Source organism: Pestalotiopsis fici (assembly GCF_000516985.1).
Source record: "Pestalotiopsis fici W106-1 unplaced genomic scaffold PFICI_Scf_1, whole genome shotgun sequence".
NCBI lineage: Eukaryota > Fungi > Ascomycota > Sordariomycetes > Amphisphaeriales > Sporocadaceae > Pestalotiopsis > Pestalotiopsis fici.
The window spans coordinates 643,499-665,002 of NW_006917091.1; the positions used below are offsets into that span (position 1 = coordinate 643,499).

Here is a 21,504-nt window from a genome sequence, read left to right on the forward strand (position 1 = left end):
GGACGGTGTGCCGAGAATAATACCGCCGAGTGGGCAGAGAAAAAGATGCGGATCTCAACACAACAGATGTCCACGGTTTTACGCACCAGCAATTTTGATTCGTAGGGAGAAAACAGTCAGCGCTTTGTCTGCTTATCTAAAATTGGGCAGACACGGGTGAAAAACCATCTTAATGTGGCCGGGTTCATTCCGGTCAAGCTGGTTCATTCAGTAAGGTTCAATGTTGCGTACCCGGACTCCATCAGATCATGGAGGGGGAACAGCGGGCAACGTAGCCACTGTGGATCAGGTAAGCACCAAAAGGGTAAACAATCTCAGCAGTGACCACCAAAAAAAAGAATTTGGCCGTCATATCAACTCCCATTGCACTTCCATCTTTCGCTATCGAAATCAAAGGAAGGTTTAGTATTGCTCAATTGTGTCTTCTTCGCCATGATAGTGTATTAATCATTTGACAACTCGCGATTCGCGATCGCGAAATAATCGCGGATTATTACGGAATTCCAGGGCTCTCTACTTAGCGTCAAGTCAGCTGGTCCCCGAAAACAGGGCTGACTCCGCTATAACACTGAAAAACGCAGGGCCCGCAGAGGGGTTAAGTCTTGGGGTCCCCAGGTCTGTCTTCCCATTTCCTGACTTGGTCTGGGCTGGATCTCTGGAGGGGGAAAAAGCACTGCCATTTTCCTGGCCTTTTTATGCACATAAGATGGCGACCAAAGTAGTAAATCTACTATTTTATTACCTCATCCTGCTAGATGTGGCAGCATATTGTAGACAGAGCATCGAACGAGCCACGCACGCACTATCCCCAAAAGCTTATAATCTAGTAGCGCCAAGCACAAGCGATTGGCAATCTGACGATCAGATCAAGAGGCAAGGGGAAAGGGGGAGTGGCATCTCAGGTAGGGTAGTTGGTACAGAAGTATTCCAATAGACAAGTGGTCCATCAACTAGGGGGACCTTGTTGACCATTTGGTCCAGATGGATGAGAACCCGCCTGGACACACCCAACCCCATACCCTCCTGCATGTGAACATAACTCGACTCCATTTTGCTTGCTGCGCCCATATCGAGGCTCAACCAACTAGGTACATTAGCTACCGGCATATCTTACCTTGGTCAACGCGTCAGATATATCTCAGTGTGCCCTTTCAAACTAACTCGACCATATTTTTTCTCGTGAATATCTTCTTTTTCTTACTTTTCCTCTTTCTCTTGCCCCAATTTCAATCTGCATATCTGCACACCAGGTACGCTAACTCAACGCTGCTCTAACTCGTTGAATCCTTGCCTGCGCCGCTTTGGACTTATCCATGTTGCCCACAATGCACAGCTCACCATTCATGAACGTCCCCGCCGAGGTGCGCGGTCTCATTTATGAATACTTGTTCGACGATGCTGGCAACGACCGATTAGAAATCCGCAACATCGAATACCCGATGCTGCCCAAGAGAGAGGACAGAGTTCGGACAAAGTATCACCTGCTTGACCATTCTATAGTACGGCGGTGCTACCAGGCCACCTACCACCTCAAGACCAAGGACGCCTACTTTTGCGCATCATTGATGCGCGTCAATCGCAAGATTTATGAGGAAACTTCATACATCGTCTACTCGAGGCACTCTTTTGACTTTGGCGTCGATATCGAGGCGGTACAGCCCTTTTTCAGCGATCTTACCCCGGGGAGCCGCCAACTCATCCAGGAAGTCTCCCTTTGCAAACGCGGCCCGCTGCCCATTTTTGAAAATGATCGGAGCGAGTGGCGGAATCTATGTCGGTACCTGGGCGAGTCCTGCGTGGTCAAGAAGCTGCGGCTCGTCGTGCAAGGCGGTCGGCCTAATGTGGACTGGACAGGCCCCAAGGAGTTTTCGGCCCGTGACTTGCAGCTCCTGGCCGACCTCAAGCACGAGAGCCTCGACTGGGTGAGCGAGTTGGCGCAGGTGGAAATCAAAGAATTGGAAGTCTTGCCCGATCTGCATTACGCACCGCCGCCCACGACTTCCCACGGGCTCATCTTTGCCGCCGTTTCGGCTAGCATTGAGAAGGGTCTGACAGAGTTCTTGCGATCGCAATTACACCTTGCTCCGAGGGTGGGCTTCTGATGAGACGTCGTCCACTGCTGAGGGTGGAACTATGTACTCATCAAGGCTATTTTGAACTTTGTTTTGCAATTGGTCGGGCACTGCATTTTGGCACTGGAGAACGGCGTCATGGGATGGGCACTGAAACGTTCGGGATTGAACGGTTCGAATGTGGAATGATTCATGTACAATTCATTTTAAAAAACTACTACATGGAAATCACCAAGTCATCTTATGCCGGTACCACGAAATGCAAGTGATCAGAACTTGAGGAAATCATCAATACTCGCTTCGATAATCTACTTAGCAAACCCATCCACCATCCACATTATACACGGCCCCCGTCACAAACGACGCCTCGTCGCTCAGCAGAAAAGCAATCACCCGAGCCACCTCAATGGGTTCGGCCCGCCGCTTCTGAGCCGTATGCTGCAGGCTAGCCTTGACATGCTCCGGGTTCTCTCCTTCGGAAAGCGGCGTTCTGATGGAACCTGCAAAAGATCCGAATTTCAACATTCCAGCGCTGAAAAACAGGACTGTTGTCGCACTGAGTGAAGAGTGGGTAGTGACTGACCTGGCGATACGCAATTGATTCTGATTTCTTGGTTTTCCTTGGCGGCCGTTCTCGTCAATGCAATCACGGCGGCTTTGCTCGCGCAGTATGCCGCGTTGCCGGGAGCGCCGAATTGGCCAAAGACGCTGGCGGCGGATACCTACAGATTATGTCATAAATCTTTCATGAAACATTGGAGAGAATCATTATTGTACTTACGATACTGCCTCCTGGCTTCATGGCCCTTATTTGAGCCTGCGCGCGCATCGATGTTAGCATCATGAGTCAACTCTCTTGCCTTTAGTCCATCGGAACAAGACTTAGGTGCCACATCATGTTCCTTATCACTCGATCGATGGCGAAAACTTGGATTAAATATTGAATACTTACCCGAATACAGGCATAGACTCCCTTTGCATTAACGGCAAACGTGGAATCCCAATCCTCGTCCGTGGACTGGGCAACCGGCACAGCAAACTTGATGATACCCGCCATATTAACAGCACCATCAACACCGCCAAGACTAGCCACCGTTCTTGTGATCCAGTCGTCGACGGACTGGGTCTGACGCACATCCACAACAGTATAAATGTGGTCTTTTCCTTGCCCGTTCGGCTTGGGCAGAGACGCAGTGGCCGTCTTGAGGGCCACCTCATTAATGTCGGCCAAGGAAATGATGGCGCCCCGCGACGCGAGCAATTGTGCCGTTGCCAGGCCCATGCCCGACGCGGCACCCGTGATGGCAATCTAGAATATCATTTATGAGATATCGTCCTTATAGCAGAGCTAGTGAAGCCTCAAAACAAGCTGCAAGACAGACTTACCACTTTACCCTCAAAGCTCGACATGGTGCGTGCGATAATCAAGGTTGAGTGTGGCAATGTGAATTCTTGGTCCGCTAGTTTAGATGCAACAAAGGAATGATAACAGTGCTACAAGTCTTCTTGAGTTTCCATATCTATTGAGAGGTATTGATACGGAATGTATGTACATTACCTTTGAAGTATCCACACAAGTATAGTCCGAGATACGGATAAGACCGCCCGGTGCCCCCCTCCAACAAGGCAAGCAAACCCTCCAAGCCCCACAACCGCCGCCGAGTATATCGGGCAATTGTCCCCTGAGTAGGTGCACGCCTCAACCCCGGCTCCACGAAAGATATGGACTTTGGAGGCGCAAGATTATACCTGATGCAGGCAAACTACTCGCGTACCTTTCAGCCATAGAATCATATGCATCGGTCGTGGATGCGGGACAAGTTGAATTTTACTATCACAAAGACTTAGATACAAGTTTGACCTTATAGCTGAGATTGATATTCACCGGCATTGCCCTGTGTCTGTAAAGTTCTAACCTAGGTTTACATACAAGTAGCAATTTGAAAGGGACTTGGAAGTGGTTTTTGTAGACACAGAATTTGACGGGAGGCTCATCTTTTATGGACGTTATGCCCAGCATCTAAAAATATCTGAATTCTCTCATCTATGTCTACCACACGAAGACATGCACTCTATCAGGTACTAGCGACCAATTTGACCATCATCTCAACTAGTCCCCGGTACTAGATAGCCGCTGATGAGCAGCGAACAAAGCAACTCAAACAATTCATTCATTCATACGTCATAGTGGGAGGTTGTGCAATCCAGCGTACGTTTTGCCCTTGGCCAAATCAATCCAAGAGGCACCCGTGTCACTGAGGGAAGATTTCGCAACCCAGACTTCTCTTATCGTGCGAATGGTGATGGAGAACGTATCCAAGCCACTATTATGCGCACAATTTTCAAACCATTCCGAAAATGCCTGCTGAACAGGAGGACTCTCGGCCTCGCAAGCTGCGATAAACCCCGGCCATACGAGGCTCAGGGATCCCGTCGGACCGTCTGAACCTGTGCAGTCCACTTGGCGCAGAGCATTGAGCACCCGAAGCACTTTGGACTGGAGAAGCTCGGCGTCAATATCATAGATCCTTCGATAAAAGTAGATGGCTAGTGCGTTGCGGACGGCGATGATCATGTTGGCAAGCTTCTCGTCGCCTGGAAAGTCGGCTTCCGAAACTCGCATTTCCGAGGTCCAGTCAGGAAATTGCTTGATGCACCGCTCCAGGGTTCTTGCACGCTTGAAAAACTCGGACATGTTGATGCTTGAAGAACCGTGGCCCTGATCCATAGCATCCTTCTCTTTGCCAAGGCGAATAGTGCAGGACAGAAAATAGATCAATCCTTCTGGTATACCGTAGATCTCTGGATATAGTGTCGCCGGCCAAACACCAGGATGTTCCAAGTGAAGATCATTTTCTCCCTCCTCTTGTGTCTTGATGTATAGTGTCTGCTGGGTTGGGTCGTGCCAATTGGACAAGGCCTTGAACGAAGGACTATCTTGGCTGTATATGATGAGTTCACTAGACTCTATCGCGTTTTGTACTTCTTTTCGATGCGAGCTTGTCTTTCCGATGCATAGACTCTCGTAGAATAGCCGTTGAAATACGTAGCAGTGGTGGAGAAGGCGTACTTTGCGTGACTTTTTCCGGCTGAGGCCTTTTAAACGAATAAACTTTTCTGCCTCCACAAAGTAGAAATCAACGCAGGCCCGCCGCCCAGTGACAGTGTACAAATGGACTAGGGTCAAGAGCGCCATAAGAATCGTCTTGTACTTGGCCACTTTTGGTACATGATAGGCGCTTGCCAGTGTAGCTCGACAGTGTTCGCGAGCCTGCCGCTCATAGAACTTGGACCGCTCGAGCCACATGGAGGAATGCGATTGCATCTTTCTACCGAGACTCGAAGCACTGATGGCCAGGGTACCAAAGAAGACGGCGGAGCTCGCGTGGCTCAGGTGCTCGCCCATGGTTAGTGCTGCCAAACAGGTTTTCACGTGTGGGATGAACAAGGTGTGCCATGGGGTCTTTGCATGCCCAAAGGGCGTGACAAAATTGACAACGCTTGAGACATAGTGCTTGAGGAGGAATACGGCGTCGCCGGGCATGGAGACGGTCGGTGCAACGGACATGTGACTCGGTTTTTCGATCGTGCCTAAGTCGGGATTGAGCATATAGCCCAAGTAGTTATCGCTCGTAATCGAAGATGGGGATTCCAGAGTGGCGCCCTCGGTCAGACACAGTGCCGTTTCCGAGAGGCCCAACATGGCGGGGGCTTCGCATTCTGTAGCGGCAATGGCATCGGTATTGTCCATCGCAGAGGCCATATTGATATGGCCTGGCTCAGTAGGCGACGAGAATTGCAAGGGGTCATCAAGGATGGCAGCAATCAATGAAGGTGACCATTGGCAACTTTGCGCGTCGCCCTGATCCATGGACTGCTGGACATTATCATCTTCGTTATCATGATCCGGTAACCTGATATCGCGGCACCAGTCGAGCTCGCCTACAGAATCTGCAGAGCCAAACCGAGTCTCGGCAATCTTTGGCCCCCTGAAGACTCCAAAGGGCCCATGCTGAACGTCCATGCTCTGGTCTGGGGAGACGTTCTCGCATTGTTCGTCCAGAGCTGATAGCTGCTTGCTCACCGAGGATGGCGACACGCTTGAGGTGAGCCATTGGCTCATTTCCTGGCGCTCAGCCTCAGTGAACAACAACCGCCGGAAGCGGAAGTCTTCCCCATCGAGTTCGCTCCCATCAGCTCCAGGCGTGAAGAAGATGTTCTTCCCATACCCCCGGCAGGTCAAGCCAGTGGTCGAGCATAGGAGGCAGGTGGGTCTCGTCTCATCACACTTAACCCTTCGACTGCGACACTGTGAAAGTTAGCTGAGTCCTCGTATAATTACTATTGATTCGCCCGACGCAATGCAAATCGAGCACTGAGGGTATACGAATTGCAACTCCTGTTTACATACTGTATCGCAGCCACCAAATGATCGAGCCGCGATGCTGCCAGCTGTTGTCATGACTCGTCGGGCCTGTAGGCTCGCATTTCTGAAGAGTTATCTTTTGCTTACGACGACCATCATCCCACGATATCCATGATGTTCATCAGTCAGTGATAGTCATTGGGGGTGATGATCAAGTGGTTGTGGAGACGATGGAGGAAACGAAAGAGGCAAGCTTCCACAAAGCGCTGATAAGGCGGACTAGCCATTCTAAGACTAGCTCGGGGGACAACTTCCTCTTGAGTCGGGAACCTCAACTATCAGATTTCCAAGATTGGACATCATTGGCTGCTCGACACCTACCTGTCTTCAAGTACGTAGTACGAATGACTATTACGATACAATAATCTCTTGCCATTAGACTAGTGTTCCTGGCAGTCCGGGGTCTAGGCTTCCCCAGTTTCATTCTGTCTTGGTTCACTCCTACATGACGCCCGGTTCTTATCATCCGTTGGTGGACTTGCATGGCAAGTGGCAGGGACGAGGTCAAGGCTGCGCCTTGGCCAAAGTATAACCCCCCTGGACCGTCTGATACCCAGGTATCGACTCAAGGCCAAGGCCCAGTGAGCACCCAGAGGATAATGAGCAACTTTACGTCACGCGCCCGCCTCGGACTTAGCAGGAAGAGATAACACGTACGACTCCGAAGAGGATTAGATTGTGGCTGTTAGATGAATGAGTGTAGTGGTTGAGTTATAAATCAAGGCCCGTGTCAATCTTCAAGTCGTTCCGGCACAACCCTCACATCTCTTCTGTGAAAGTTGATGACAACTTCAATTCAGTAGTCCCGTTTTGTTCATTCCTTGTTTGCCGCCATGGCAGTGTCTCCTGAAATTGGCTTCTCGGGCCACGACAATAGCGATGTCGAGAAGAAGGCAAATCTGTCCAAGGTCCAAAGTTCCTGCGATGGCGAAGTCCTAGAGTCGTCTTCCCATGGGACCAAGAGAGCAATCAAGTCCCGACATGCACACATGATCGCAATTGGCGGCAGTGTTGGAACTTCTCTGTTTGTTGCGTCGGGTCAAGCTCTTGCGGCTGGAGGACCTGCACTCCTTTTGATTTCTTATCTCTTGTTGTCTTTGCTGGTATACGGCATCGTTACCGCTGTAATTGAGGTGTGTTTAGACCTGATCACACAATATCCCCTTGCAATGTTTTGCCAGTCGGGACTCGTTGATCAATCATTACTGACATTGGTATTTCTAGATCGGTACATACCTCCCAGTGCCCGGATCCTCCATGTCGATGTATTGCGGCCGATATGTGTCCAGATCCCTGGGCGTAGCGCAAGGCTATTTATACTTTTACGCATTTGGTATCATCGCAGCTTACGAAGTCGTTGCCGGCACGATTATTATCGACTATTGGCCAAACAAGGTTCACGTTGCTATTCTGATAACAATCATGGTGGCTGTCGTGATTCTACTCAACGTGTTTCCCGTGGGTGTCTACGCCGAGGCCGAATTCTGGTTCGCTAGCATCAAGGTTGTTCTGATCCTTGGACTGTTGCTTTTGTCCTTGGTACTGATGTGCGGTGGCGGACCCGGGCACGAGCGTCTTGGCTTCCGATATTGGGACAATCCGGGAGCTGTCAACGAATATATCCTCCCAGGAGCCAAGGGCCGATTCGTAGCCTTCATCTATGTCTGGATTCTTTGCGGCTTCTCGTTCTACTTTGGGCCCGAGCTGGTGATTGTGACGTCGGGAGAAATGCGCAACCCTCGCAAGAACCTCCCAATTGCTGCGAGGCAATTCTTTTGGCGTCTCATCTTCTTCTATGTTCTGGGTGCCATAGCCATGGGTGCCATTTGCGCCTCCAATTCGCCAGGTCTGGTTTCTGGTTCCGGCAACGCCAACTCATCTCCCTGGGTCATCGCCATCAAGAATGCTGGCATCGAGGGCCTCCCGTCTGTCGTCAACGCTGGTATCCTCACAAGTGCATGGTCTTCTGGAAACTCGTATTTGTACATGTCCAGTCGTTCGCTTTACTCTCTGGCGGTCTCTGGAGATGCTCCCAAGATCTTTGCCAGATGCAACCGATGGGGTGTACCCACCTATTCAGTCTTGACCGCGAGTCTATTCATGCTTCTGGCGTACATGTCGTGCTCCTCAGAAGCAGGCACCGTGTTCAACTGGTTCATCAACATCACCAACACTACGGGCTACACTTCATGGGTGCTTTGCTGCATTACATTTATCCGCTTCCGCAAAGCTTGCAAGGCTCAGGGAATCAAGCCACCATACCAGTCACGGATTCAACCCTGGGCGGCTTGGATATGCATGATTATTTTCGCAATACTATGTCTTCTCAATGGCTTCACAAACTTCTTCCTGGGCCACTGGTCGACGGGCAACTTCTTTTCGGCATACATCGGCTTACCCATTTTCTTCATCATCTGGTTGGGGCACAAGTTTACTGTTGGACGAAAAGATTCTTGGATGTATAATCCCAGCGACGTGGATTTGACCACTGGTTTGGACGTGATTGAGGCGGATGTGTTGATGTATCAGGAAGAAGAGATGAGTAGAGGCGAAAGCAAGGGATTTCTTCATACTGTGAAGAAGATAGTTGCCTCCTAGGCTTAGGGCAGTACTTGCTTGGCAGGAGATAGCAAATATTAAATACAAGAACCCCCAAAATTCTCGATGATCCAATTTCTACCAAAGTATTCCCGATGAACATTGTCATATCCTATAGTGAGTCAATGTATCAATATGACTGTAAACATATGCGGTCGAGATAATGATGCACTTGTCAAATCGCTGATCCACTTTGTTTGCCCATGGTGTGTTACTAAGCCCGTGCTCAAAAGATATTGAGCATCAAAAGAATATGAAACGCATAGAATGCGGGGAAGACTCAAAGGAATGATCCACTGTTCCATCCTATCCTCCAGGAACTCGTGTTGGTTTATCTCATGATAAGAAGCCAAGATAATCCTGCGGGTGCAGCTGCATAGCGCTCCCAAACTGCTCGGTGCCGCTCCGTGCTACAATGGGAAACTTTCTGGATTTGGCGAGCCGACAGTGGCCGATAGCCACTATACCCGCCAACCCCACATAGATGTGTGTGATAGACACAAATCACCTTACAAATAGGTTTTCGTATAGTCGCTTGATTGATGCAAGTAAAGGGAAAGACATTTAATTTATAGTCAATTTTCACCTTGACTATAGATTTGACCGTCAATGCATACTCTTATAATCATCTCTACTCAGCAGCAAAACCTAAACACATTTTCAAAACCTGCAACAGCGTAACACATCTACTTTCATACCACCATTAAATCAATTCAGCCATGGATGTCCCCGGCTTCGCTTTGGTGACCGGCGCCGCCTCGGGTATCGGCAGAGCCTGCGCCAACACCTTTGCTAGAGATGGTGCAGCCGGCGTGGCGCTGTTTGACGTCAACCCCGAGGCTCTAGCGACAGTCAAGGCCGAGATTGAAGCCAAACAGTACACATCGTCGGGTGGCAAGCCATGTCGCATCGTGGTGCACCAGGTTGACGTGTCCAAGGAAGACCAGGTCGTCCAGGCCGTACAAGCCGTGGCCGCCGAGTTCGGGCGCCTGGACTACGTCGCCAACGCTGCCGGCATTGCCGTGAAGCACGAAGGCGGTGCGGCGTTTGCCCACGCCAGTGACTGGCAGCGTATTCTCGACATAAACCTTACCGGCTCGTTGTTCATCCTCAAGGCGGCTGGCCAGATCATGCTGAAGCAGGAACCAATTCTTTCGTCGATCGATGGCCGGCCAGTACAAAAGGGCTCCATCGTGCTCTTTGGCTCAATTCAGTCCGTCGCCGGTATTCCACTGTCGACCGCGTATGCCGCATCGAAAGCAGGAGTTCTCGGCCTGATGAGATCGGCATCGGAGGACTATGCCAAGGACGGTCTGCGAATCAATGCCGTTTGCCCTGGATATACGGAAACACCTCTCACAACCAAGAACCCGGGCGTCTTCAAGGCAATGGAGGAGCGTGTGATGACGGCGGTGCCCATGATGCGAGTGGGACAGCCCCAGGAGATCGCAGACGGAGTTGTCTACCTAGCGGGTGGGCGCAGCTCGTTTGTGACTGGAACAGCGCTGATGGTAGATGGCGGATACACGGAGAGGTAATCACTTTATATTGAATTTAAACATATTTAATATATCCTTACTTAATCCCCAATATGGTGCCACTGCAATTGATTTGTGCCCTCTGTGATAGTGAAACACACATCGGCCGCTGATTGATCTGTGAGACGGCTCGTACCACTCAAATTGCAGGTGGCAGCACCACATACTAAAAACGTCGATCAAAGCAGAACAAGTCCTACCCAGCTTCTCCTTCACAAGATGATCAGATGACCGATTAGATCGTGATGAAAAATGTTTTGCACGCATGCAACTTCACAAAAGACCCTCATCTCGATCGATAATCTCCAAGATAGTACGAAATAGTATACTGAGCTCTGCAGATGGCGGGGTTTACCCTTGTGGGGCGGATTCTCGAAAATGGAAAGTTATACCAGAGCTGCATACGCGCTTGGCCACCCGTCGATAAGCGTGCAGCACGATTAAATGATTAGATAGGCGGCAGTACTGATCATTTGATAACCCCGCTGGTGAGACTTTCCCCAACCACTGACGGCATAGCATGCCCTGTTTGTTGCAGAGCATATCGTTTCGCGGGTGGCGTGAGGCATTGAATGAGGAGGCTTTCTCTCTAGCGATATGCGGAGCTGGATACGGGTTGTGCGAGGAGAATGTGAGTCGATGCTTTCGGTCATCTATATGAAGTATTTAGAATAAATCATTGCTGCGTTGGACAGTCATAGTTCATTCATCATTTGGACCGCTCCTGAAGTCGTCGTCTTGTTCGATTTCTAAGACAATAACTCATAACCAATCACATCAATTGACCTCTATCATGGGCTCTTTGGATCTCCCTGCCGTCGACTACGATGTGCTCATTGTAGGCGCCGGGTTCTCTGGCGTGTGCGCCCTTCACCATATTCGCCAGCAATTCCCCTCGTGGCGGGTAAAGCTTCTCGAAGCTAGCTCGGGCGTCGGCGGCACCTGGTACCTTAATCGCTACCCCGGAGCTCGTGTCGACACGGAATCACTCAGCTATCAGTTCTCGTGGGACAAGGAGCTTTTGAATGAGTGGCACTGGAAAGAAACCTTTTCGGGCCAACCCGATGTTTTGTCATATATTGAAAGGGTCTGCGAAAAGCATGACCTGTACAAGGATATTCAGCTCAATACGGCAATAGCGTCAGCTCACTGGAACGACGATGCCCACACATGGCTTTTTACGGACTTACAAGGCCGTCAATATAAAGCACGTCTCTTTGTCAGTTGCTTGGGTTTCCTCAGCAAGCCCACGCTACCTCTGATTCCGGGTATCGAAAACTTCACTGGTCAAGCATTCCACACTTCAAATTGGCCCAAGAATCTCGATTACAGGCGAGACCTGGCCGGAAAGCGAGTGGGTGTCATTGGCACAGGCGCCACCGGTATCCAAACTATTACAGCCATAGCAAAGGAGTCAAACGTGGAGTCCTTGACTGTCTTTCAACGGACAGCCAACTGGTCAGCACCTCTGCGCAATGAACCGATATCTCCAGAACAGATGAAGAAGCTGGCCGAGACATACGACGAAGTGTTTGCTCAATGCGCGAGGACCTCTTCGGGATTCCTGTACGCGGCAGACCCTCGCAAGTCGTCCGAGGTAACGCAGGAGGAACGCACCGCCCTCTGGGACAAGCTGTACAATGAACCCGGATTCGGAAAGTGGCTCAGCGTTTTCAAGGATACCTACACAGACCGCGAGGCAAACAGACTGTATACGGACTACATGGCCGCCAAGATACGAGCGCGTGTCAACGATCCAGAGATTGCCGATTCTCTGGTCCCCAAGGACCACGGCTTTGGACTTCGGAGAATTCCGCTGGAGAGTGGCTATTTCGAAGTATACAACCAGCCCAACGTCTACCTAGTCGACCTCAAAAAGACACCAATACAAAGCATCGAGGATTCAGCCATCACCACCAAAGACGGCAAGAAGCACGAATTAGATGTGCTGATCTTTGCCACTGGTTTCGACGCCATCACGGGATCCTACAGCGCCATTGACTTTCGCGGCAAGCACGGACGCCCTCTGCTCGGCTATAGCGACTCGGACAAGGGCAAGAATGCCATTTGGGTCGACCACAAGCCCAAGACGTACCTGGGCATCACGGCACCGGATATGCCCAACACTTTCATGGTGTTGGGCCCACATCAGCCTTTCGGCAACGGCACGCGCAGTCTTGAGAAAGCCGTGGACGTGGTCTGTACCATGTTGCAGCACATCTATGAACATGGACACACATTTGTAGAGCCCAAGCCCGAGGCCGTTCAGGCGTGGGGTGAGCATGTGGTGGATTGTAGCAAGGGTTTACTCTTGAATGATGTGGACAGTTGGATGACGGGTGTCAATAGTAACGTCAAGGGCAAACAGGAGAGGAGTGTTGCTAGATATGTGGGTAATGTTGTAGAGTACAGAAAGCGGTGCGCGGATAGTGCAAGATTCGGGTGGAAAGAATTGTATTTTGCGTAGAAAAGAAGTTACTGCACCAAATATTTCATCACAATGCGCATACTCTAAATCCATATCTATATCAATCACTTTCCTACTGTTTCTACTCGACCTTGTTTTTGCAGAATCATTGTGAGTCAATCTTGAGCACCACGAAACCAGAACTCCACAAGCCGGCTCCTTAGATTCTCATCAGGGTAAATCCCCCTTTTCTGTCGCGATATCCTGTCCTTGCTGACCCGTAGGAAGATTCACTGGCGTCTCATCAAATGAACCAGCTATAGGTAATACCCTTCATCCCTTATAATTTCCTTCATCCCTTCCGTCAGTTGAATGTGCGCTCGTCCATCCAGAAGTAATCCTATCATCTTTGTAGGAGACCATCTATTTCCTGCCACGGCTTTGAGTACTTCCTCAGTTACCGTGAATTCGTGGCCACGCTGATCCAAAAACATATCCATCATGGTTTCACCTTCACCATACATATCTTCGTTTTCTGCTGCGGCTTTAACGATCTCCTCCGTTACCATGAATTCGTGGCCACGCTGATCCAGTAATAGCTTCATTACCTCTCCACCAGACACTGCATTTCCTGCCACTATTTTTACGATTTCTTCCGTTACCGTAAATTCGTGGCCACGCCGATCCAGTAGTAGCTTCATTACCTTTCCACCAGAGACTCCATTTCCTGCCACTATTTTTACGATTTCTTCCGTTACCGTGAATTCGTGGCCACACTGATCCAGTAGTAGCTTCATCATATCTTCACCAGACCTTTGATTTCCTGCCACAGCTTTGACAACTTCCTCCGTGACTGTAAATTCGTGCCCACGCTGATCCAAAAGAAGTTTCATTACCTCCACAGCAGACCATCCTTCGTTTGATACTGCGGCCTTAAGAATTTCCCCCGTTATCACAATCTCCTGGCCACGCCGATTCAAAAGCAGATTAAATACCTTTTCACTATGTGCCCTGTTGGCTGCTGCGGCTTTGACGATTTCCTCAGTTATGGTGATCTCCTCGCCACGCTCATTGAAGAGCAGATTCATTATCTCTGTGGTCGAATCCCCCTGATTTTCTGCTGCGGCCTTGACGATATCCTCGGTTATCGTGATCTCTTGGCCACGCTCATCCAAAAGCAGAATCAGTACATTTTCAGCCAACCACCCTTCGTTTGCTGCTGCGATTCTAACGATTTCCTCGGTTATTGTGATTTCTTGGCCGCGGTGATCCAAAAGAAGCTTCACCACCTCTTCACCAGAGTATTCATATCCTGCCGCCGCCTTGAGAACCTCCACTGTCACCACATCTTGCTTTCTGACCAGGCTTAGCAGCAATTCAACAACCTTGTTTCCCTCAGAAGAAAGGATTTCTTGACTCGTGCCTTCTTGTTTCCAAATCTTCGCTTGGACAAAATATTTCCCAACCAGAAAATCTTGTATTATTTCCATGGTGATTTCTCTGTTTGCGTCAACAGACAATGCGTCTACCAATGCTTTCACCTCCAGTGAAATGACTGGCGATCGTGTGTCAGGCATGCCATATGGGATTGGTTCTTTTGGATCTTGCTTTTCGAAGAGTCCGATGATAACTGCCTTATCCTCATTACTGGAAAGCCTGAGCAACCATGCAGCAGACGCCCATTCACCATTTTTGATTGTCCATTCCAGTGCCTCCGCATCATGTATCATGATGCCGTCCACATTTGGTCCCCTCCCCACGAGAAGATCTGCTGTGGACGTATGGCTGTTCGAAAGTGCTAGGGCCAAGGGCGTATTCCGGTGTACATTAGGTTGGTTTAGTTGATCCTCAACCTCGCGTTTGAGTAAGAAATCGACGATATCGTTGTGTCCATTTGTCGCTGCCCAATGCAGAAGGGAGTTGTCGTATTTGTCTCGTGTAAATATGGAAACACGGCGATCCTTTAGCAGAAGTTCCACAACGGGGATATGACCTCCTGCAACAGCGTAAGAAAGAGGTGTTCGATGGGTTGCATCCTCCAAGTTAGGTACTGCCCCGCTTCTCACCAATATCTCGACAACATCGGCGTGCCCATGCTCTGCAGCATAGCTCAAGGGTGTCCGTCTTGATCCATCTTCTGAATCAATTACGGAACCGATCTCTATAGCTGCTTTGACAATTTCCGACCATCCTCGCTGAGCTGCCCAAGAAAGAGCTGTACGGTCAATAGAAGTAGAGGACAGTCCCATGACTCGGCTAATCAACCAAAGACAGCTGGGTCGATCATTCTTGGAAGCTGCGGCGACAACGTCATCTGCACTGCATTGGGGCGTAGAGTCTCTCCTTGCCATATCTGCCAGATGAAAATATCGATTTGCAACAGCAGCGATTGAGCTCTTCTCTGGCGACTTCTGCACTTCCTTCTGCATCCAAGAGATTCCATCAAAGCCAAGGCCATGTTGAGAACTGTCATTCGAGAAGAGCGCATATCGGTAGAGCTCACCAAATTCCAACATGCAAGCATCCAGTGCATCATTGTTCAGGTCGTCGGTTGTTTTCAATGCAGTATCCCATCCCCACCTCAGAATCGCCTCCGCTTTTTGAAAGTCTCCTTCTTTCCGACAACTTTCAGCTTGGCTATAAGCGGTCGGTAGCACATCAACAGGCAAGGGCAACTTTGACCTCAGAACCGGGACGATAATGGAGTAGGCATCTCTTATCGAACCAAGCCCGCTTTCTTTGAAGCATTCTGCGAGACGTGAAAGCACATCATTCGTGAAATAGTAATCTTTGCTCCCCATGGAGGGTTTTGACTGCCCTTCCACAGAGGTAAGTCCTTCTGTGATTGTGCGCAGAAACGATTGATAGACATCGCGAGCACACATATCAGGTAAGGAGCCGTTGACAGTGGTAGTCAAGGCATGCATTTCGGCTGGTATAGAGGGTATCTGCCACCCGTACAGCCGGACTCGATCCAAGCAATGATCAGCTTCCAACTTCAGATTATGAACCATCTCGTCAACATCTCTCTTCCATATAGTGTTGGGGCTTTTGTCCGTGAGGCCCGGAGGTTTCATCCATTTCATGGTTGATGTGGTCGAGGGAAAGTCTTCCATCCAAAGTTCCAGGTCTGTTTTCGCACGTTCTGTGTCTTCTTGACTAACGCCAAATGCCATGATCCTGGACATTGGGACTTCTGATGCTGTCGAGATTCGAAGTTCTTTTTCCTCCTCCTCCGTTTCAGGGTCTGATATCATTGACCAGGCCCACAGGCCAACCACAGCCTCGAGATATTTTTGGTTGATCTCCCACACATTAGACTGCTTTCCATCATCCACCTTGTGCAGAGTTAGACGAATCGTAGATGTGTCTTTCTTATTCGGCCCGGAATTGGACAGACTAGTTTCTGCCACGTCGAAGGCCCAAGTAATCGTCTTGTTGCTTTCCCACTCAGGTTCGAATCTTGAATGAGTAAAGAGGACTTTAGCACTGGATTCGATGGCCTTCTTGAGTTGCCGAGCTTGTTGCCGTACATGTACCATGGAATCGTCCCACGCACTTGATACCTTTGACTTCTTGCGCGTTGAGTGACTTGTTAATTCCGCAAGCCGTGATCGGTAAAGGAATACCTTTTCGGCTTGATGCTTCTCTGCAGCTATATTGCTGCTCATCTGGTGAGAAGGCGGCTCAGACTCATGGTTTGCTGACGGAGAACTAGATTTTGGCCGAGTTGCAATCACGGACCAAAATTTCCTCTCATCATTCTTCTTTTCTTGGTCGTCTTTGGCCATTTCCAGGGCTAGCCAGTCCAGCTCGTGACCTTCAACCTCGTCAGGGCGGCTGCGGAGGAGATTTTGATCCTTGCCTAACCGTTGCGTCCTTAGCCCCGCACGAACAATGGTCATGAATAGGATTGCTCCAAGCTGTAATACGGAGACAGCGGAGTGCATTGATCTCAACCCGACAAATTGAAGAACAAATCCGCAAATGCTGCTTCCGGTAGCGAGCCAAACTCCGAGTTTCGCCTCCTCGTTAATCTTCCAGGACGTTGTGTATTTGTTCAATCGGTGTGAATCATGAGCATCGGTAAACGAAAACGCGTCGAACGTTTGATCACCGATGGTCTGATTTCCAGGCTGTATCACATGGAATCGCGGCCCTTTCTTCTTATTTCCCGGAGCTCTTTGGAAGATTCTCTCCTGGGTGCTGCTCTCCACCAAGTAAGCACAATGGAACATGCCGCTGTTCAAAAGGAAAGTTCCCGCTACCATCAGAGGAAATGCCCAACTCGAGGGGGCGGCATCCTCTTTTGTCCAACCCCATGTGTACGTGACGAGAAAACCAAAAACGACAACGGATGCTTGAATCAAGAAACCAGCGGTAGCTGCCAATCTAACGACCCATCTGGGCTGCTCCCGTATCCCTATGTTGAAGGACAGGTTTGGGTTGGGTGCGAACACATCATCCTTCTTATCAACCTTCAATGGTTGACCTTCAACGCTCCAATTTGGCTCTCCGAGTTCCTTCCAGCCCGCGTCTTTGGCTCGCTGCGTTTTGATGTATTCTTGAAATGGATAAATGCCACAATCGGGCACGGTCTTGCTATTGGTGTCAAAAGAGCAAGGTGCCTCGCGATCGTGCACAATCTCCAGGATCTTTGGGCGTCCAAATACACGAACGATGGCGCCGTTGTGATACAGTTCGCAGACATCCCGACTCGTAGATGAGCAGAGCTCCGCCTCAGCAATCCCTCCTCCTTCTTGCGCTCGACCTATAAAGGCGCGCAAAGATGGTCCGCCGCATACGCGGATTGCAGATACAACAGCCGTGAGGATTCCCAGCGGTGCCATTGCAAAGATGAAGTTGTCCAATCTTGTGGTTGACTCGCTGAGAAATTGCTTCGTGGCCTGCTCGCCAAACAAGGCAAGAATCGGCGCAAGGTCTGTAGCCAAATTATTGGCAAAGTCATCCCAACCATCCGCTTTCGCCGTTGCCACGAGGCAAGCCATCACCAGAAGGTGGTGTTGAAAATAGTTGACATGTAGCATGATTCTGGGCAACGCGATCCAGGACACTAGGCAGTCAGTCCTGTGCGTGTGTGTTGAATGAACATGAGTGCCTCTCCTTTCCCGCGGGGATTGACATTTTTATCCATAAGGCTGGTGGTGTAACAGCACTGGTCGTCACAAGGGTCCCCTCTTCGGCAGTCACCGCTTAGGGGTACAACAGTTCCATGGCAGTGCACTTCCTGCAAAGAGTCCGTGTATCGTCCAGTAAGATGACAGCGTGCTTGAATTTACCCAATCATGTCACTTTTCTCCCCCTCGAAAGCGAGGTTCCGCCAGTCGCCAGTGCAGTTCGAGCGCCGTCGCCATATGCTGTCTATGCACACAGCCCTCGCCTGGAACAATTAGTGGTTCATTTACTGTGCCGAGATACCCTACCCTTGCAGTCCGGCCCAAATGCGTGCACCAGGCTGTATTTCTTTTTCCCCCAGCCACCCATTAGAGGGCATTGCCCTCCGCAATATGGAGTCAGCATCTATATCTATACTAACTTCTCTTTGACCGTATTCGCAAAAAAGTAAATATATTTGTCTTAAACTCTCGTCCTAGACCTATAGTTGGCCGGAGCTGCAATTTGGGTCTGGGAGCTTTCTTCCCTTCTTATCGCATTATACACAGCTTATGAAAACTATGAACAAGCCGAATGGAGTTGCTCGCCACAGGGGTGCCGGCTGCTAGTCTAGCTATTAATTTGGTTATCGCCAGGTTTACAGCCTACACCAGCTTATATAGTCCATAAGTTAGAATGTTCCAGCTGCCAGGCCCTGGTACATCCAGAAGATCTAATGCAGCCAGAAGGTCCATTTATATGCTCAGGTCCAATCTGAGTTAATCTAGAAACAGCTCACAATAGGTGCAAAAAGATGTCTAGGTCGTCGTTCAGCCTCGATCGACGATGAAAGCACCAAAACAGCGTAAAGAAAAAGCTACTGGATTCAAGTAATAAGAACTAAATATGAATACTACCTAACTTGTATTTGCCTGCAGTTGAAATCGAGGGCAAACTAAACGTGCCGGACAGAACTGCAATTAAGATTTGGATTGAAATTGGTCAAAACAGCACTCTGATTGGCTGACGTCACGCCAAGACTTGTGGCATTACTCCAAACCGTTCTCTCAGAAAGCAGCATTATAGATCTCATTTCCACTACCGCCTTTTCCTTTTTACCTTCACTTCTGGCCTTGTCATGTTCACTTTCTCCTCGTCGTTCTCTTTCGTTTTCGAATATGCACTTTCCAGGCAACAGGTTCTTTAGCCGGACCGATCCACGCTGCTCATCAACTGTCAAGCTCAAAACCCGTGTCCGAATCTACTTTAGCATTTCACGCCAACGGACTTTCCGCCTTTCGATTTCTTCTCATCAGCCCCTGGCCAATTCCTCTTCTGTCCCTTCGAGCCCTGGCAATACCCTGGCACACGACATTGTCAATACAATCCTTTGTGATCAATCATGTCTATTCAAGAGACTTTTCCGGACCCACCTGATGATATGTTCAAGTGGGCTTATTATGTTTGGAAAGACAGGAATCGGATTGCTATGGTTTGGATGTATGATCTGTATGACACCATGAGATGTGGTTCGACATACGCTTATGGGTCCTGGGGCTACACAGGTAACTTAGTTGGCAATCCAGAGTCTGATGCTCCAGCTGATTTTACTAGTATTGCGCACCACATACTCTAACGAATCCGATCGGCTCTGGCCGATTGCGCTGGCGAAATTGAGACTCTGGGTTACTGATTACTTTATCCATTACCTTAGTTTTATATTAAAAAAGACCGATATAACGGTAGATAACGAATTTAGTCGTCGCTTTATTATCGAGGTTGTCGGGAGCAAGGAGCTGGAAGCTCTATAATTTACCGATTTCGCAAAGGCGATTTAAGATAATATTAAATCCCTAATTGGAATTTTCGACGCCTAGTTCCTCCGAGCTATTAAAGACGATAATATTATACCTAAGCGCAACCCGAGGTTTATCGATTTTCTCGTCGTCGATAAGGACTCTTTTCGCTTTTTAGCCGTATTACCCGAAAAAACGATACCTTTAACACCCGTAATTATATAGGGAAAAAGGGTTAGTTAATAGTCCAAATATGCTTTCATTAATAAATTAATTAAACGTAAACAAGCACAGATGAGCTTTTACGAGGAAGCATACCTCTGGCTAGTCGATTCGCAAGCTGTAAGGCGTTACGAAGGTATCGACGACGCAGAGAATTACAATGGGTTAATAAAGCTGGAAGCGAGCGACATCCCCAACCCTTGGTTTAAAAGAGCTCCTAGGGCGGAGGATAACTGGCACATTTTTGATCGCGCAGAGCTACCCGAGGGATCTGGTGATATGTGGTTCCGTGCTCGTTAATTCGTGCCATAGGTCGCGTGGCGAAACCCAAGATACATTTTGTCTCAGCAATGGCACTTCTGTCAAAAATGCAACGTTTCTGGGTGACTGTCTCCGCCTTCTCGTGATGTACGCTGCAAAGTCATAAATCACAGTGGTTAAAAATAGGATACAAAGCGACTTGCAGCTTTTATTGGTTGTAGTGTGTTCAGACCCACCATTCAGCCAGGCCTCCCTGGGCGGTTACCGTAGACCAAGAATAGAGTGTTTTGAGTGTCTGGTTACACGGGTAGTGTATTTTTGTCACTTGCTGCATACAAGATACATAGGGGGACCATTGGCACGATTGTGCTGCACTGCAACATACGGTAGGCACTGAACTCGTTGCACCTTCAACCTTCAACCAGGCCTCAAGTAATCTAGGAGCAAAAATCGTCGCATTTTTGCCCGAGGTGGTATCCTGATTCTCGGTGAACGTCAATAATAAACTACTGGTTCCATGCCACGAGTCTTATTGGCTGCACATTCCGCATCTCAAATTTCACCATCTATTCCGAGATGGGCGCTCAAAAGAGACGAACTCCGGCACGAGGCTGTAGTGGTACTGGGTTATAGTCAATAAAGCACCAAATCGGGACTACCTACCGCAATTATGCGATTTGTCTCTTCTCTGGCCGTCCCTTCCTACAATGGCATCTGTGTCTCCGAACTCGGCTATGACGCGCCGCGATGGTTCCATCATTCCATATGAAGACTCAGACAACGATGGTATAACAAGTCAACACGATGAGAGCGAAGGGGAAGCCGATAGCCGTGATCACACCAACGGTAATGATCAGGCTCAACCATTACCAAACGGTTTACACCCAAAGGATCACAGCCCAGGTCTTGATTTAAGCGCAAACCCACAGCAACTATGCTTCATCCCGTAAGTTGGTTCACCTCGCAAAGTGAATTATACGATAGTTGGAACATTTTCAATGGAATCTTTAGTCGCTTTGGTAGTTTGCCTTTATTCAGGTGGTGGCTACCACAACTGGATGCACGGGCA

General features: G+C 49.2%; 7 protein-coding genes across 7 annotated transcripts; 4 read left to right on the forward strand and 3 right to left on the reverse strand.

Annotated features, from left to right (window-relative positions):
* Positions 1–1,325: 1,325 nt before the first annotated feature.
* Positions 1,326–2,102, forward strand: PFICI_00205 (uncharacterized protein; the record flags this gene model as incomplete). The annotated part of the gene is made up of 1 exon (XM_007828786.1): positions 1,326–2,102. The coding sequence occupies one exon, from the start codon at positions 1,326–1,328 to the stop codon at positions 2,100–2,102; it is 777 nt and encodes a 258-aa protein (XP_007826977.1).
* Positions 2,103–2,384: 282 nt separating this feature from the next.
* Positions 2,385–3,482, reverse strand: PFICI_00206 (uncharacterized protein; the record flags this gene model as incomplete). The annotated part of the gene is made up of 5 exons (XM_007828787.1): positions 2,385–2,572; positions 2,656–2,794; positions 2,854–2,889; positions 3,025–3,381; positions 3,459–3,482. The coding sequence occupies 5 exons, from the start codon at positions 3,480–3,482 to the stop codon at positions 2,385–2,387; spliced, it is 744 nt and encodes a 247-aa protein (XP_007826978.1).
* A 772-nt stretch (positions 3,483–4,254) lies between these two features.
* On the reverse strand, positions 4,255–6,534 carry PFICI_00207 (uncharacterized protein; the record flags this gene model as incomplete). Its single annotated transcript, XM_007828788.1, has 2 exons — positions 4,255–6,381; positions 6,484–6,534. 2 exons carry the CDS (start codon positions 6,532–6,534, stop codon positions 4,255–4,257), a joined length of 2,178 nt encoding a protein of 725 aa, XP_007826979.1.
* A 797-nt stretch (positions 6,535–7,331) lies between these two features.
* Positions 7,332–9,096, forward strand: PFICI_00208 (uncharacterized protein; the record flags this gene model as incomplete). Its single annotated transcript, XM_007828789.1, has 2 exons — positions 7,332–7,631; positions 7,723–9,096. The coding sequence occupies 2 exons, from the start codon at positions 7,332–7,334 to the stop codon at positions 9,094–9,096; spliced, it is 1,674 nt and encodes a 557-aa protein (XP_007826980.1).
* A 719-nt stretch (positions 9,097–9,815) lies between these two features.
* On the forward strand, positions 9,816–10,634 carry PFICI_00209 (uncharacterized protein; the record flags this gene model as incomplete). Its single annotated transcript, XM_007828790.1, has 1 exon — positions 9,816–10,634. One exon carries the CDS (start codon positions 9,816–9,818, stop codon positions 10,632–10,634), a length of 819 nt encoding a protein of 272 aa, XP_007826981.1.
* Positions 10,635–11,427: 793 nt separating this feature from the next.
* PFICI_00210 (uncharacterized protein) lies at positions 11,428–13,101 on the forward strand (the record flags this gene model as incomplete). The annotated part of the gene is made up of 1 exon (XM_007828791.1): positions 11,428–13,101. The coding sequence occupies one exon, from the start codon at positions 11,428–11,430 to the stop codon at positions 13,099–13,101; it is 1,674 nt and encodes a 557-aa protein (XP_007826982.1).
* Positions 13,102–13,358: 257 nt separating this feature from the next.
* Positions 13,359–18,050, reverse strand: PFICI_00211 (uncharacterized protein; the record flags this gene model as incomplete). The annotated part of the gene is made up of 1 exon (XM_007828792.1): positions 13,359–18,050. One exon carries the CDS (start codon positions 18,048–18,050, stop codon positions 13,359–13,361), a length of 4,692 nt encoding a protein of 1,563 aa, XP_007826983.1.
* Positions 18,051–21,504: the final 3,454 nt, after the last annotated feature.